At 38.3% G+C, this 16,500-nt stretch overlaps 1 protein-coding gene across 8 annotated transcripts in view; it reads left to right on the forward strand.

Moving 5' to 3' along the window:
- The first annotated feature begins 2,086 nt into the window (after positions 1–2,086).
- Positions 2,087–16,500, forward strand: part of CNKSR2 (connector enhancer of kinase suppressor of Ras 2) — a 280,798-nt gene continuing 266,384 nt past the window's right edge. For 4 of the 8 annotated variants that reach the window (XM_003819559.6, XM_003819560.6, XM_034950723.3 and 1 more), the window contains exon 1: positions 2,087–2,788. In XM_003819559.6, the coding sequence (XP_003819607.1) occupies positions 2,725–2,788 (64 nt within the window). In that variant the 5' untranslated portion in view covers positions 2,087–2,724. The remainder of the gene's footprint in view (positions 2,789–16,500) is intronic. The other 4 variants (XM_024927273.3, XM_024927274.3, XM_057301148.1 and 1 more) reach the window with 1 other exon arrangement.

A 16,500-nucleotide genomic window follows, 5' to 3' on the forward strand; every position in this document is an offset into this window, starting at 1 on the left:
TACTTAGCACCATGCTCAATAAATATTCATTGTTATTATTAGCAGTATTATTTTGATAAAATTACTTTTAGCATCTCCCTATAACTGCAGCCCCACAATGTATCCATTACATTTAAAATATATATATACACATATATATACACATATATACACATATATATACACATATATACATATATACACATATATACACATATATATACATATATACACATATATACACACATATATACACATATATACATATATACACATATATACATATGTATACACATATATACATATATACACATATATATACGTATATATACACATATATACATATATACACATATATACATATATATACACATATATACATATATACACATATATACATATATACACATATATACATATATACACATATATACATACATATACACACATATATACACATATATACATATATACATACATATATACATATATACACATATACATATATACACATATATACACATATACATATACATATATACACACATATATATACATATATACACATATATACATATATATACACACACATATATATACACACACACACACATATATATATAAAGCTACTCCTTCAATTACTGACACTGAAAACGGTCTTTTCTGGAAACACTGATGTAATGTTCTTAGACTCTACTGGAATGTAAGCACTCCAAAATACAATACCTTTCACACCTGGTCGGCCAAGAAAAAATTGTAAGTCACAACCACGATCTGGATTGTGAAAGTAAGGTGTTGTATTTGTGTCCTCTGAATGTAGGCTTGTCTAGATAATTTTCTAAATGTCTTTCCAAAATTCTGCATAGACTTCTAAGTTTGGATAGTTAGAAAAATAAAGAAGCCTAAATACAGGCCATCTTAAATTTTACTTGTTCTCTATCACTAGCATTGAAATCAGCAGTTAAAAACGTCACAATATTTTAACTACTGTGGTTTCAGCTGTTTGTGTGTGGGGGGGGGGGGGGGGAAGGGTGCCGTCAACTCATGCCGGTTAAAGAACGTGACATTTCTGCATCTTATAAAATTGGACTAGAGAAAATGGGTTACCACAGGAACTGGCAAAACCTATTGACATTACTGGAATGCTTATTTAAAAAGTCTCTCTTTTACTTAATGGACCTATTTAAGAATGATACAGAGAAAACACCTATAACGGTGGTAGAGAGTTTGCATCTACACTCTAGGAATATTTGTCTTTTAAAGTGAAGCCTCATTAGGCAAACTGTATTTTACTAACCGTTGCATAGTAGCCTGTGTATGGTTTTTGAAGAAAATGAGTTTTGAAAAATCATGTCTACAATTTGTCACTCATTTTAAATCCCATTGTTGCCCTTCGGTTCTTATTAATATATAAGAATATCAAACACAAAATGACATTCTCTAAAATAGGTACTTTAGAGGAGTTGGCCCAAAACCTGAAACAGAGCCCTTTAAAATGGTACTTGGGGCAGAACCTGTCTCAGGATCACCACAACCAGCAGCTGGCAGGTGACAGCCTCAACGCCTGACTTCCCAGGACCCGCTCATCACCCGGGGAAGATCCGACAGCACTAGCCCTCCTGCCTCATCATCGCTGCGCTTCTGGCAGGCGGAGCCCCGTTCTCGTCCACGGCAGTCCACACCTCCGTCTCTGCAGGCGTACGCGGGTCTCGGGAATCACCTCCGGAGCCCACTCAGCAGCGGGGAGGGCGAGGGCGAAAGCGAGAGCCAGGAAAGCCCGGGCTCTCGCTGTAAGCCCCGCGCTCAGTGGTGTCCCCCTCCCCTCGGTGGTGGGGCCGCGGATACCTCCTCAGCCGCCTCAGCTGTCGGAGTTCAACTGGTGGGCGGCCCGTCCCGCCGTGGCCGCCACCGCCGGGTCCCCTCAGAGGCCTCACAAAGCCATGCTCCAGCCGCCCGCACCTGATTGACTGACCCCGGGCTCTGGCTCTGCCTCGCGCCGCCACCGCCTCCGCCGCCGCGCACGCGCACTTCGCGCGCCTCTGTTCCCTGACGGCCCCCAGAGCGGGAACGCCAGGCTGCGAGCTGCTGGCACCTGTCTGCCTGCCAGACAGACCCTGGGCTCCGGCCTCGTGCCGGCACGCGCACGCGCACGCGCCTCGCGCGCCTGCCGTCGGCCCTGGGGGCGGGACCGCGCGGCAGCGAGCGGGCGGGGGGCTCGTGGCGCGCGCGCCCCGCACCCGAAGGCTGCGGAGAGATATTTTGGGTGGCAGGAGGCCCCTCGTCATTTCCGCCGGGCAGCTAGTCGTGCTCGGGGCTTCACTCCCGCGCGTGAGGCGAGCGGGCAAGTTGGCTGAGGGCGTGCGGCAGAGGCTGCTTCCCTCGGCGACGCGACCCCTCAGCAACTCAAGCTATGAACTGAAGCTCCCTAGGGACGGAGACCGGAGCGGAGCAGCGGAGGCAGCAGCAGCAGCAGCAGCAGCAGCAGCAGCCGCCGCCTTAGCGGGAACTGAGCAGACCCGGCGCGGAGCCACGACTCCTGCACGTTTACCTCCCTGTCGCCGTTCCTGCCGGCGGTTGGCTAAAAGACGTTACAGCCGCGAGACCCGACACACAAAAGCCGCTTTCTCCGCGCCGCCCGCCCAGGGAGGCTGCGGCCAGCAAGGGACCCCACCTGAGAGCAGCTCGGGCTGCTGAGTTCGTTTTGTGTCTGAGCTCTGCGCTCTGCACGGAACCGACCCCGTACCCATGGCTCTGATAATGGAACCGGTGAGCAAATGGTCTCCGAGTCAAGTAGTGGACTGGATGAAAGGTAATGCCCGCTGCGGGGAGGGTGAGGCGGCACTGGGGCGCGTGGCACCAGTGCGAGGTTAGGAGGGGGCGCCCGCCGCGCCAGAGCCCGCCACCGCGGCTTCCACTGGCGGATCGTCGTACGCGTCGGGGCGGGGGTCCTCCAGGACTGGCAGGGGCCTGGGGTCCCCGGTCTCCTTTTGTCTCCAGCTAGAGGGGCGCGGAGAGGCCAGAGAGCTAGAGGGCAGCGGGCGCCACCCGGTTGGAGGCAGGAAGTCGGGAGGCAGAATACCGGCGCATCTTGCGTACCCCCCTCTCCCCTTACTGCCCCCGGGCCAGGAGGACGTGGCGACCCTTATCTCCCAGCTCAGGGTGGACTCCCCCAGGACCTGCTCCCCTGGTCGCCCTTCCCTGGCCCCTTTGTTCCTGGGAAAGCTGACGCCCCCTCGGCGGCCGCCCTTGCCAGGTGCCTTCCCCAGCGCCAACTCTCCCAAGCAACTTTTAGCCCACATAATGGGGTCAGGACGCGGCCGCCCCCATTCGGAGCCTGGCATCCCCCCACACCCAGATTTGGCTGAGGATTCCCAGGGTGGGGGTATGTGCTACTTTGAGGGTGAGGACATCATGCTTCCCCTGGGACAGCATCCTTGCTGCTGTCTCTGGGCTGCCTCCAGCGCATCCCCTCGCATCCTTTGCCTTCTCTGCTTTCTCCCTTTCAAGCCAGTCGAGGTTTTGGACCTCACGGCTTTTTATTAAGGGCTCAACGCCAGATGTAAGGTGATGCGCATTCAGGTACCTTCACATTTCTTCCATCTTGAAGGTTCCCCCTTTTTGTCCCTGGCGATTTATAATAACCACAGTTATAGACACTCACCCTCCTAATCGCAAACGTGAGCTTTTTTTCTGATCCCTGGGCTTTCCTGTCTCACTACCTCCCTCTGTTGTCTGAGTTAAGGGGCTTGTAGAGGACTCCCCCACCCACCAACCCCTTGGATCCTCAGGCCCAACTCTTCCCTAAGATTTTGGGAATTGAAGAGGGGATGGATGGGGTGGAATGGAATAAAGGATGCGTGGCCACACTTGGGAAATGTTAGCGCTTTGCTCGAGGTCATACCTGAGCAAACTCTAGGTAGATCAGTCAGGGACCAAAGGCTTATTATCGCTGAAAATGCCCGTTCCTACGATGAAGGAGCCCCTTCTTGGGCTTACTTAACAGTCAGACTTTCTAAGCTCCAGATAATTTAGAACGAAAGGTGAGGTGATTGGGAGGGATTGAGAGTGACAGGGAGAAACTGATTTTTTTTGCTCATTCTTTTCCCCAGCCTTTTTGGCCGCTTGCTTATTCTTGTGGATTTTTCTTTATTTTGCTTTCCTTTTATTCCCTTACTTGCCCCTTTATTCCTCATTTACTTTGCTTTTCTTTTCTAATATGTGGAAACTGCTTTGTAACTGCTAAGCAGTACAAATGTGAGTGAATTGAATTAAACCTAATACATTATTTATCGACTGCACCCCTGTGTGCAGTGCATTGTGCTAAGGTGCCATGGGGGATATAAAGATGACTAAGACAAAGTCCTGCAGTGGCTCATCTTTGCTGCTGCTTTTTCTCTTTATATATTTGCTATTGAAATTCCAATTTCTTAGATTCCCACCAATTCTCCTCACTCTCCACCTTCTCCGTTTCTCAGTGATGGAAGAAAGAGCCAGAGTATATGCAGGAAGCAACAATGCTTAAAACCCCATTCTTTGAATTTGTCTAAAAGGTTACTTTAGTTTGAGTCTGTTGCTGAAATATTAAAAGACAAGCTATCTTGGCTCCATGGGAGTCTGATTACCTTCATAGACTACCTTTCGCAAATTCCCATGATGCCTGTAGTGAGTGCTGCATACTCAATCTCCACCTCCCACCCTCCCAGTTATATTCTTGCAGTTTCCCCTCTCTCCATAGTTTAGGTCCACTGAAGCAAGTAGAATATATGATGCACCTATTCTGACACACATTATTAGTTGTCCAGTACACCAGTCCTTTAAAAATCTTTCCAGCTTAAAATGTGGCTTCTTTGAAGTTAGGTTAACATTGTTAGCTGTTATTTGAAAATTTTTTTTAAATGTAAGTCGAATACCTTGTTTTCATACCTGTTGGTGACGCATTTTAGAGCTATTTGAAAAGATCAATTGGGTAGCCAAGATAGTTTGTGTATCGTGTATACATATGACTGGAAGAGAATGAATGATATAATTACCTGTATATTTCAAATCCCAAACTACTTACTGCTGAAATTTCCTTAATATTCATATATATTTGATTTGAGATATTATCAGAAAATTAGATTTTAAAAAATAGTTGGATGAAACAAACATTTCCTCAACTTGTAACTTACACTGTTACCTTAATTTTTCTCTTTGCCCTTTTCCCCAAATAAAGTTAAACAAAGGACATTTTAAAAATATTTTTCATCCTGCAGTAATATTTAAAAGTCAACTGCTAATTTAGGCTGTAGCTTTGAGATGGCTAAACCTCATTTAGTGTTGTATAATATGTAGTGTTGTAAAGGCAGTACCAAAGAATGAACAAGACTGTTGAACAACTGCAATGTGGGGGTTCTTCAGAGGATGCTCCTAATGAGACAGTTTCATCATCCTTAGCATTAAAAGCATATAGTATATGCTTTCAGCTGGTCACAATCATAAATAGTTATAACTCTGTTTAGTAAGGTACATTCTTTATGTACTTTTTAGGGTATTTTTCTCTTCACTAAACAGAAAAAGAATCGCTAAGTGTATAAGAATAGGAATGGCCATATATTTATGATTCTAGACAATTTGTAGAAGTGGTATAGAAACTCAGTCCCAGAGAGGGAAATGAAGGGGGAAAAAAAGCTGACAAGATTATTAAGCTTTAGTGGCATATATTCAAGATTATTTATGAGGGACAATTTTTACATTGCAATTTTGATGCAATGTATAAATGGATTCATTTTGATTGATCAATTTTTATTAAAATATTTGAGGGAGATGGAAATATAAAATGTATATATTGTTTGTAGTAAAGATATAAGGAAATCCTTGTATTCTTTTGCTCACCAACTTCATTATTTGTAAAATCAAATACTCAACTAAATTTTCTACTGACAGTAAAAATTGGATATGACACAGTGTCAATGTTATTTCCAGTAAGTACATGAACTCCTTATGAGTCAGTGAAATAAGTAGCTATATCCCAAATTATCCTGATAGTACTTCTGGCTATTTGGAGATATCTTATTGACCTTCAAATTAATTTTTAATATTAATCTTATAAAAATATTTTTGGAGAAAATAAAATACTCATAATTTAGTATTTGAAACTGACCTTCTTCAATTGGAAATTACATCCAATCCTCTTGTAGTTTTTATATTTTAAAACATAAACTATTTTCAAGGTAAATAGAGGCAAATGAGTTATTGGAAAAAGCCGTAGGCAGAAAAGTAGGCCAATAATTGTTCTAATTTTTCCTCCATCTGTTATTCTAAAATAAGTTATTTCTCAGCTCCTACCTGTTCACTTGCAGGGCCTGGAAATATTTCATAATCTGCAGTTATTTGAGTTCCCAGACCATCTCTACTTTTTTGCCCACTGAAATATAACAAAAACCCCTGAATGCTTTAGGGCCCCTGTTATTAACTTTATTATTAATTTTCCTAGTCCGTGTCACACCCAGTCATTCCATTTTTTTCTTACATCTTTTCCAACTCTGAGACTCATTCAAAATATCCACATGACTAAGTTATTTTTCTAGGACTCAGCTCCCTACATTACATTCTTCCAGTAATCTAATCTCTCTGGGTCAAATAAAATGATTATGACTTTTCAGAGTTAACCAATAGGCCCCATTTTGCTTGTCTTCTCTTACCATCTCTGTGATTTAGCTCCAGCCACTTTTGTATTATTATGATTCTTAAAATAATCTAAATTTTTAAGATAGCCTTTTCTCAACCCATTCCACAATCAACTGCTCTACTCTTTCCTGTTTACTATAAATCATTTCTTCAAGAGGCATTCTCTGACTTCTAATTTCTGTCCTGATGACTCAGCCATCTTGAGGATAGAAAATAAAATACATTCTTTTAGGTATAAAAAGCAAAACCAATGTTTTGTATACAGTCCTGTAATAGAGGAAAATGTAGTGATTATATAAAGTCTAGTCAGTATAAAAGTTAAATGCTGTAAAGGAGAATGTGTTGGATAAGGCAAAGATGTTTTGACAGGTACAATACTCTTTAGTAATTCTTTTTTCCCGTCATAGGACCCAGAGCTGAGGTTGAAATTTGTCTTTGTTACATAAAGGAAAATATCAAAATTTTGAGTTAAACTGTCTTGAGAGAGAGATTGGAAATAATTTTCTGGCAGGAACTACAAATAAGCTTAAGTGATCAAATTGTATCACTTCCTTTTGAAAACTTAGGGTTTTTTTTCAATTGAAAGGTGACTAAATTGGCACCAACAATTGTCTACTTTGGATTTGACTTTTTGGGGGAACAGGAATTCTTGTCATTTTATGTAAAGAAGAAATATATCTTTTCCATATGTAGAATTTCGTTCAGAAGAAATGTTATTTTTCTTATAGTGTTATTAACATTTGCTCCTTAATGTAACACTCATGATTTAGTGCAGATTAGGAACAAGGAGTATATTTATGTAGATATATTTGCTCCATAGATATTATTTTCTCAGTGCTTTTGCATGGAGGGTGCTTTAATGGGTTGTTTTAAATTAATTATTCTCTGCTTTGGGGAAATTAGCCTCTGTAAGGGATGGTAGTGACATTGACAAACTTAGGCAAAGACAGAGAGAGGTGCCAACTAGCACATGTAGTAATTTTTTAAAGGCTGTATATGAGCACCATTGGAAAGAGAAGATGATAATTTTATTGAATCAGGAAGGGATCTGTGAGGAGGGTGGGGTTCTAGCAACTATTTAAGCTACTTATTTAATTAAGGCATAATCTAAGAGGGATGTATACTAAATGTAGCGGCACAGCAAGAAACTCTAGAGTTGAAATGGGGTTATTAACTAAAGGGGAGTTGTATATAGGTTTGTCTGGATGAAGGAGAGAGGTGGGCAGTAGAGGGAAAGTGAGGGAGGAGCATGAGTAGGTGGCACAAAAGTACAAGAACAAATCTGCATTTCACAAAGACAATAAAACTCTCATCATGTCCTGAGTTTAAATAAATGCCACATTATAAAACTTTAGCTGCCAAAAATAAGCCCACAAAGAATGTGTATTGAATTGGTACAGCTGTTTCAAATCTGTTTTTCAGGAATGATTTGAAAATAATGTTAAATTATTTTGAAGACAAATCATTAACATGTTGTTAGATATTTCGAATTTTACTGAACCAAGTTCTTATATGAAGAATGGAAATAGACTTTTAAGTATTAATACTGTTCTTAAAGCAATGATAAATTATCATTTTTATTTATAACAGAGCAACCCTAGATTAGGGCTCAATTTGTTGTTCTTTTTTTTTTTTTTTTGAGATAGAGTCTTGCTCTTTCACCCAGGCTGGAGTGCAGTGGCACAATCTCAGCTCACTGCAACCTCCGCCTCCTGGGTTCAAGTGATTCTCATGCCTCAACCTCTCAAGTAGCTGGGATTACAGGCACCCACCACCACCCCTGGCTAATTTTTGTATTTTTTAGTAGAGACGGGATTTCACCATGTTGGCCAAGCTGGTCTTGAACTCCTGACCTCAAGTGATCCACCTGCCTCGGCCTCCTAAAGTGTTGGGATTACAGGCGTGAGCCACCGCACCCAGCCTCAATTTGTTCTTAATGACTTTTAGCTTTCTATGTGTCTTCCCTGCAGTACCTCACACATAAGGGTTATTGTGAAGAATAAAGTTATTAGCTTCTAAAAAGAGTACTAAAAGAATGGATCATGTGTACTAATTTTTAAAAAGGGTGGGGGAAGGGAGTATAAAGTAATTTGAAAAAAATTGAGTCTAAAAGTTTTAATTGTTCATGGCTTTTTATTGTTTAGTGTCTGATTAAAAACAGCAAGTATAGTCTTCAATGTGGAATCATTGTGTTGAATTACATTCGGTGAGGGAATTCACAGTTTTCATGTATAGCATAGGCCTGTATTCCTCAAAATGGTATATTTTTGTGGTTGTGGAAGCCAAATGATCAAAAGAAGCCAAAGAGTTGGTTTTTTTTGTTTTTTGCTAAGCTTTTTAAAACATTATATTAAAACAAACATGGATATTATATTCATGATGTAGAAAGCAAAATTGGCATTATTTCAAAGATGAGACCAGAGACTTAACAGGAATTTTAGGCTTGCAACAGGCTGTTTAAAGCTGTATTCTCCAGACCTCCCAGGGCTGAGTACACTCTTTTGAGCAATTACAGATGCATCAGTGGAAAAGTTGGAGAAGTGGTGGTTGAGTTTAAAAAAGGTAAAATTAATGTACTCTGTTTCCCTTTTTTTCCTATTACCACAAGGCACAAAATATGACCATTTTCAGTCGAGGTCATGATAATTGTAGCATCTTAATTTTGTTTATTTGATCCATACACCTGCAGTCAGGATGAATTCCTTGAAAATAAATCTCATCCGATCTCATTCTCTCACTTCTTACCCTCATCAGTTTAAAACAATTTAATGACTTCTCATTGTTTTTAGGATAAAGGTCAAAGTCCTTAACATGGCCTATAAGACCCTTGAAGGTTTGGTCATTGCCTATGAGGTAAGCGTCATGCCCAGCACCAAGTATACAGGCTGCCTCACCGTCCTTCCTGTTTGCCTACCACTGGACATTTGCACTTAATATGTTCCCTATCCCTCTTCACCTAGTTAAGTCTTACTCACCCTTCACGTCTTAGGCTTTTTCTCATCCACCTTAGGAAAGCCTTTCCAGATTTGTTAAATCACATCAAATCCTCAGTTATATGCTGTCCTAGTACCATGTATATCTCCTGTGTCCCATTCACCAGTTTTATTTTTATATTAATTTGGATGGTTATTTGATCTCCAACTCCCCCACTAGATGAGTGCAGGGACCCCATCTATTTCTTGTACCAGTGTGTAAAAAAGTATCTGGTATGAAATAGGCACTTAGAAAATACTTGTTGAGGGAAGGAATAAATTAATTTATTCACAGATTACTGGTCTGTCAGCAAATCTGCTTTCCTAAATGACAATGCACGTAAAGTCCCTTATAATGCTCTAATGGATACTTCAGTGCCAACTGGTATATTGTGTGCCAGAATACAGTAGAAGTAGGGTTGCTTTATCCATTTCTCATAGTTGTAGTGCTCTAGCCAATTCAAAGATACGAATCATGGTTTAAACTTATTTTGTTATAAAATATTAATAATTTCAGGAAATTAATAACACTTTGGTGTTTATGCCATATTATAAATAGTATAAATATTACTTACTAATATCACTTAATAAGACAACATGATAAGCAAATACTTATTAAAACATTAAAACACACTCCTTCTCCTAAGCATTTATTTCCCTTCATTCAAATTTTCTAATTGTTTCTTCATTTGGGTATTTTTTAAAGAACTCTATATATCTTAGAATGCATGATGGAGTGAAATTGATCAGATGTCTTAATTTTGTCCTCATAAAAATAAAAACAAAAAGCTCATATAAAAAATTAAAATGCATTATTCTGTTGTGAGGATATCCTTTATTTGTTAATTGGGACGATAAAATGGAAAAACAACCCTTGGGCTTAATGAAACCATTATCTTATTTATTATATTTAGTGTTCAATTTGCATTTTTATTAATAGGAATACAATTAAGGTATTTAAAGGTGCATCTTAAATCAGCATTTTCTTGTGTAATTTTTCACCGTTCCCTCTGATTTTGAAAAAAAGAAAACTTTAAAAACTAGATGTAAGTTTATCATTACTAATTTTTGAAGGGCACTTGTTAAGAACATACGTACAGAATTATTGCAAAGCATAGTTTGCTAAATACAGGTGCCTCAAGTGGATTTTCTATGAATTACATGCTGCTAGATAATCACTAGTAGGCAACTTACCAAAATTTTTCTAATAAAGCCTGCCTCCTCCCAATTTAGAATCATTAAAATACAAATCAGAGTAAGTGAAATTGTAAAGATCTTAATAGGCATGCCAGTTTGTTAACTCTTTATAAAACACCATCAGGCTTAAATGCTCTAGCTAGTACTGCAAAACAATGGATTGCAATTGTGCCCTGATTTGACTTGCAAACAACTATTCTACAAGATGGAATTTTTAAATTTTAAAGATGTATTTAATTTATTGTTTGATTTTAATTTAAATCACAATCATTAATTCTAATGGAAGTTTTCATTATCTTACTTTTGCAATTTCAGGAAAAAAGAGTTTGTTGCTATTTGCATAAATGCATTGAACTTTAAATTTTACTAAAGTGCAGTAATAACTGTTTTAGCTCTCTTTGTTCATCTGTTGACTATTTTACCACAACATAAAATTGTTTGAAAAATCAAAATTTATTTAGTAAACCAAAACTTGCACAGACACCAATATATGATAGTTTGTCATGATAAAAATATTGTTACATAACTAATATCAAGTATAGCATACATGACTCTTATGTGTTTACTTGGCATTAATGTTCTTAGAAATTAAGTAGGTTGGATGGTCTTTAGATACAGTGGTAGATAAGAAGAAACCTCATTAAATTAGTTGCGTTTTTAAATGTTGCTCCATATCTTTTTTTTTTTGGTGTTTGTTTGAACTTTTTATTTTGTTCCAGATACATCTGCTATTTTTAAAACAGGCTTGCAACATGTTTTCTTAAGTAATAGCTAGAACAAATCGATGGAAGCCTGGCTTAGATCCTAGATTTTCCTTTTTTCAACTTATTTACCAAAGATTGTAAAAGAATCTATTTTCTCGTAAGTTGTTAGTTATACTTAGCAATGTAATTTATTAGTAAAAAGCTTTAACAATGCTGGCATTAAATAATACAGCTGAATGATTAATGTTAACAGTGGCTGAATTTTTGTTTTAATTTTGGTGTGTTTTTTATGTGTATATAGGAATTTATTTTGTATATTTTTTCAGAAAATTGATATTTTAATTTTGTGAAAATCATTTATATTTTGGTTTTCAAAACAGGCCATTGGGATATTAAATACATATAACAGAGAAAGTGTAGAGATTTTGCTCATGATGCTCAAAACAGACATATAGTAGTCCAGTGGCTAGTTTTCCTCCTGGCCTGCTGGAACTTACGTAGAAACCAAGTTTGATGTGGTATAGAGCTAGCATGATATGGCAGGGCTAGGTGCTCTTTCCCCATTTCCTATTATATTGGTGTCAGGATGAGCTTTGTGGCAGTCTCTGTTGGCACCAATGTTACATTAAATCAAAGGAACAAGGCTTCCTTATCCAGAAGCCTGCTCTGTTGCCTTCTAGCTGTCAGACCGGAGACTTTCAGTTTGATGTTGAATTGACACACACAGAGTAGTTAGTTCTGTGAAATATTTGGGTTAGATGATTTTTCTTTCCAGTGGCCCTAGACATAATGCTTTGAGTTTATTTATGGTAAAAACCTGTTAATTGAGATTCTGTTTATTTGGGATTTGTGATAATTTCACTGTGCTCCTATTGAAGATTACTGTTAATATGTGAAGGAAAGGTTTGCTGATCAATCTAATAATGCAAACAAGATTGGAAAGAAATTGTTTGACCTGGGAGAATACAATGTTTTTGTACTATACTTTGCCAGGAGCCACTTACATACTGAAAATATGCTACTTAGAAAGGAGCTGTATTTTTACTTAGAATTTCTGTATACTTAGAATTATCAGTCTTTATTTTTTGGAGTATTTTGCAAACATTATTTAATATAGCTTGGTTCTTCTCATTCACCCAAATTGGAAAGGTCATGTACTTCACATTATATTATTACTAGTAACCTTTAAAGTGAGATAAGGAAGAGTTATTAACACCTTTTTATAGGTAAAGTACAGAGAAGTTAAGCAGCTCAACAGAGATTGTACAGCTGTTCAGTGAAATTAGGTTTGACGTCAACTTTTCTCCTACTGGATTGGATTTACAATTTAGTGGGCAAAGGACACAATTCAGATAGGTACACAATGGTTTTCAGAATTGACCTTTTAAAATTTTTTTCTGAATTTTCTACCCTTTAAAAATTGGCATAATATGTAATATAGTACAGGTAAGAGCACTTTGGAATCATGATACCTGGGTTTGTATCCTGACTTTATCACTTCTTAGCTTGTGTGATCTTAGGGAGAGTTTAAGTAATTTTCCCAAGTTTTCTCCTTTTTATAAAATGGGGATGCTGGTATTACCTACAATTACCAATCTAAAAGATGTTTCTACATTTTGCCACATTTTTCTGTTGTGGTATACTTAAAACAATGCCTTGTATATAGTAAGCACATATAAATGTCAACTTTTTTAAAGGAAGAGATTATATTCTGTTGGCAATATTCAGAGGCAGAACTAATAATAGATTACATTTATTAAGTGCTTACTACATACTGTGTCCTGTACTAGGTGCTTTCCCTGCATTACATTTAATGCCTGTCTTAGCCCTGAAAGGTTGGACTTAATCCCTATTTTACAGATGAAGGAACTTTGGCTTAGAGAGATTTTTACTTAGAAATGTTGAATGACTTGTCCTATATACCTGTATATTTATTAAGCAGGTGTTTGTTTTAAGTATTGATTTCTGATTGGTTCCAAAATACCTAATATTTCCACCTTGCTTTTCTAGCAGAGGTAGATGTGACGTGAGAGGAATCCTGGGAATACTTTTCAAAGATGTGTATGTCCTCTCCATCAGACCTACCTTCTCTAGTATCTGGTAAGGTGGGCTATAGTTTTTGTGTCCTTTGGGCTTCTAGTGAGATGTGCGTGTGCGCGTGTGTATGCACGATGAGTTGTTTCTACTTCTCAGGATAGGGCTTTCATTAGTGACAAAGATGCCACATATTACTGTAGTCTTGGTGACAGCTTTTGTATTTTGAAGTGACCCGTAGAGTTTGATGTTCCCCTCTGCTGAGTCTGGATGTAGGCAAAAAAAAAGCCTACTCTGAGCACTACTGCCAAGAACCCAGTGCTGAGATGTTTTGTTATCAAAGGATTGTTAATATGTGGTGCCTGATAATAGACATTCATAAGTATGTCACATTTTACCAAAAATAATGATGTTTTGTTAATATTTACTCAGCCGTGGTTAGCCTTGCTACCTGCATTTCATTAGTGTTTCTTTGAACAGCAGACATTTTTTGGTGCGTTCCTATGGATCCGAAACCCTTATATACCTACAAAATGTTAATTCATCTCCTCAAATTGTTTTGTTTGGAGACATTTATCATAGACCAAATTGTGATATGATAGGAAAGCTTAGTGAATCACGAAAGCAATTTTAATGCTAGAGGAAATTTAATCATAATTAGTTAAAAAACTATTGTGAAATAAATGCAAAATATGGAGTGGTCAAGTTGAATTAGAGATATTTGACCAATGGAGTGCTTGTAAAATGGTAATGAAAGGCACAATTCCATCTACATTATATTTGAAAGTGATACACATAATTTTGTATATGTTTTAAAAATATATATTCTAGTATATATGTGGAAACTTAAGTAGGATTTGTTCAAAGTTATGCAAACATGATATTTTCTGTTTCTCCTTGCTTTCTTTTAATAGAAAGAGTTAAGGTGAGTTTGCTTCAGACTGGAAGTGTTAAAATAAGTGAAAATAACTTAAATTGTTCTTTACTTGTGGAGAGAATAGTTTGAAGTTTCTCACTTTTTATAAAAGCTATTACAATACCCAGGACAATAGAACCTTAAAAAAAATTGTGAACTGTGGTAGATTACCAACCACTTTGAAGTTACCTTAGTCTTGTCTCTCTGACTCTGTAAAGCACCTTTTTCTCCTAAATTGCTCATTATCCTTTAAAATTCATATGAATTAAAATTAATTTTGTTTGGGGATGTTTTTGAGAATTTCATCACTTTCTTTGAAATAATTGTTGACATCTTGTTTTAAAAAACAATCTGGTTTAAATATGGTAATACTGTGAATCTCCATCTACATTAATTTTAAGATGTATCTGATTTGATGTTTAAAGGCAGTGGTTTCTTATGTTTCAGATTTTCAAATGAAGCTGCTTATTCTTAAACATATGCATACTGGAAACTAATGCATGCACATAGAAAATAAATACAGCGGCGGGCTGGATGTGGTGTCTCATGCCTGTAATTCTAGCACTTTGAGAGGTTGAGGTGGGCAAATCACTTGAGCTCAGGAGGTCGAGATCAGCCTGGGCAACATGACGAAACTCTGTCTCTACAGAAAATACAAAAATTAGCCAGGCATGGTGGGGCACGTCTTTAGTCCCAGCTACTCAGGTGGCAGAGGTGGGAGGATCACCAGAACCAGGAAGGTCGAGGCTGCAGTGGGCTGTGGTCGCGCCACTGTACTTCCAGCCTGGGTGATAGAGTGAGACCTTGTCTCCAAAAAAAAAAAAAAAAGAAAAAGAAAAAGAAAAGAAAAGAAATACAGCAGAATAATAGCTGAGGAACTATAACACTATTATCACGCCACCGTCCATTCATTCCTTAATATCAATATCTATATGTACAAATTTCTAGTTTCGTAAATGTCAAACACTTTTTTTTTTCTTCAATCAGAATCCAAATCAGGTGCACACATTGTAGTCTAGCTCATTCTTTTTTCCTATGTCAATCTTTTTGGATGTTTTACATAACAGATGTTATGTAATATCTCCTGAAATAAAATTCAGATAATATAACCTACCTAGTCACATAATTTTTTTAAAATTCACTAAAATGCCCTTATTGTAATAAAAAGAAAAACACATAATAAAATAATATGGGTTTCTATATGTACATACTCAGTATGACTATACAAGAAGAAAATAATTGATATTTTTCCTACTTTTTTTTTTTTGAGATGGAGTCTCGCTCTGTCGCCCAGGCTGAAGTGCAGTGGTGTGATCTCGGCTCACTGCAAGCTCTGCCTCCCGGGTTCACGCCATTCTTCTGCCTCAGCCTCTCGAGTAGCTGGGACTACAGGCGCCCGCCATCACGCCCGGCTAATTTTTTGTATTTTTAGTGTACACAGGGTTTCACTGTGTTAGCCAGGATGGTCTCGATCTCCTGACCTCGTGATCCGCCCGCCTCAGCCTCCCAAAGTGCTGGGATTACAGGTATGAGCCACCACGCCAGGCCTATTTTTCCCTACTTTTAATGAACATATCTGGATTTAAAAGAAGCGTTAAAATCGGAAGTTGTTCCATAGAGTGTACACGAGAAAATGGAAGAACAGATGAACTAATAGACAGTGAAGTAAAAACAAATATTAGGAGAAGTGTTAATGGACCAGACTCATTTGATGAGCCATTCTAGTAATTCCTATTGAACATTTGAAAGTCATGAATGAAGGAAACAGCTTTTTGGAGAATGTTATATTCTAGGGCTGGGATAGGGAATATGCGAGAAGAGCCTGGAGCATCCTGTAGTGCCATAAAGTAAGGAAGTGTTCAAAAAACACAATGATGAGGGCATGTAAAAGACTGAAAAGCCAATCTGAAAGAGCTTCCAATAGCTAAAGCTGGAACAATTTGAACAATAAAGTATTATAGTATTGGATTATAACCCAACATATAAAATAAATATATTCATGGATCCATCCTGATAGATAGAAATGTCTAGA

Source organism: Pan paniscus, chromosome X (assembly GCF_029289425.2).
Source record: "Pan paniscus chromosome X, NHGRI_mPanPan1-v2.0_pri, whole genome shotgun sequence".
NCBI classification, from domain to species: Eukaryota; Metazoa; Chordata; class Mammalia; order Primates; family Hominidae; genus Pan; species Pan paniscus.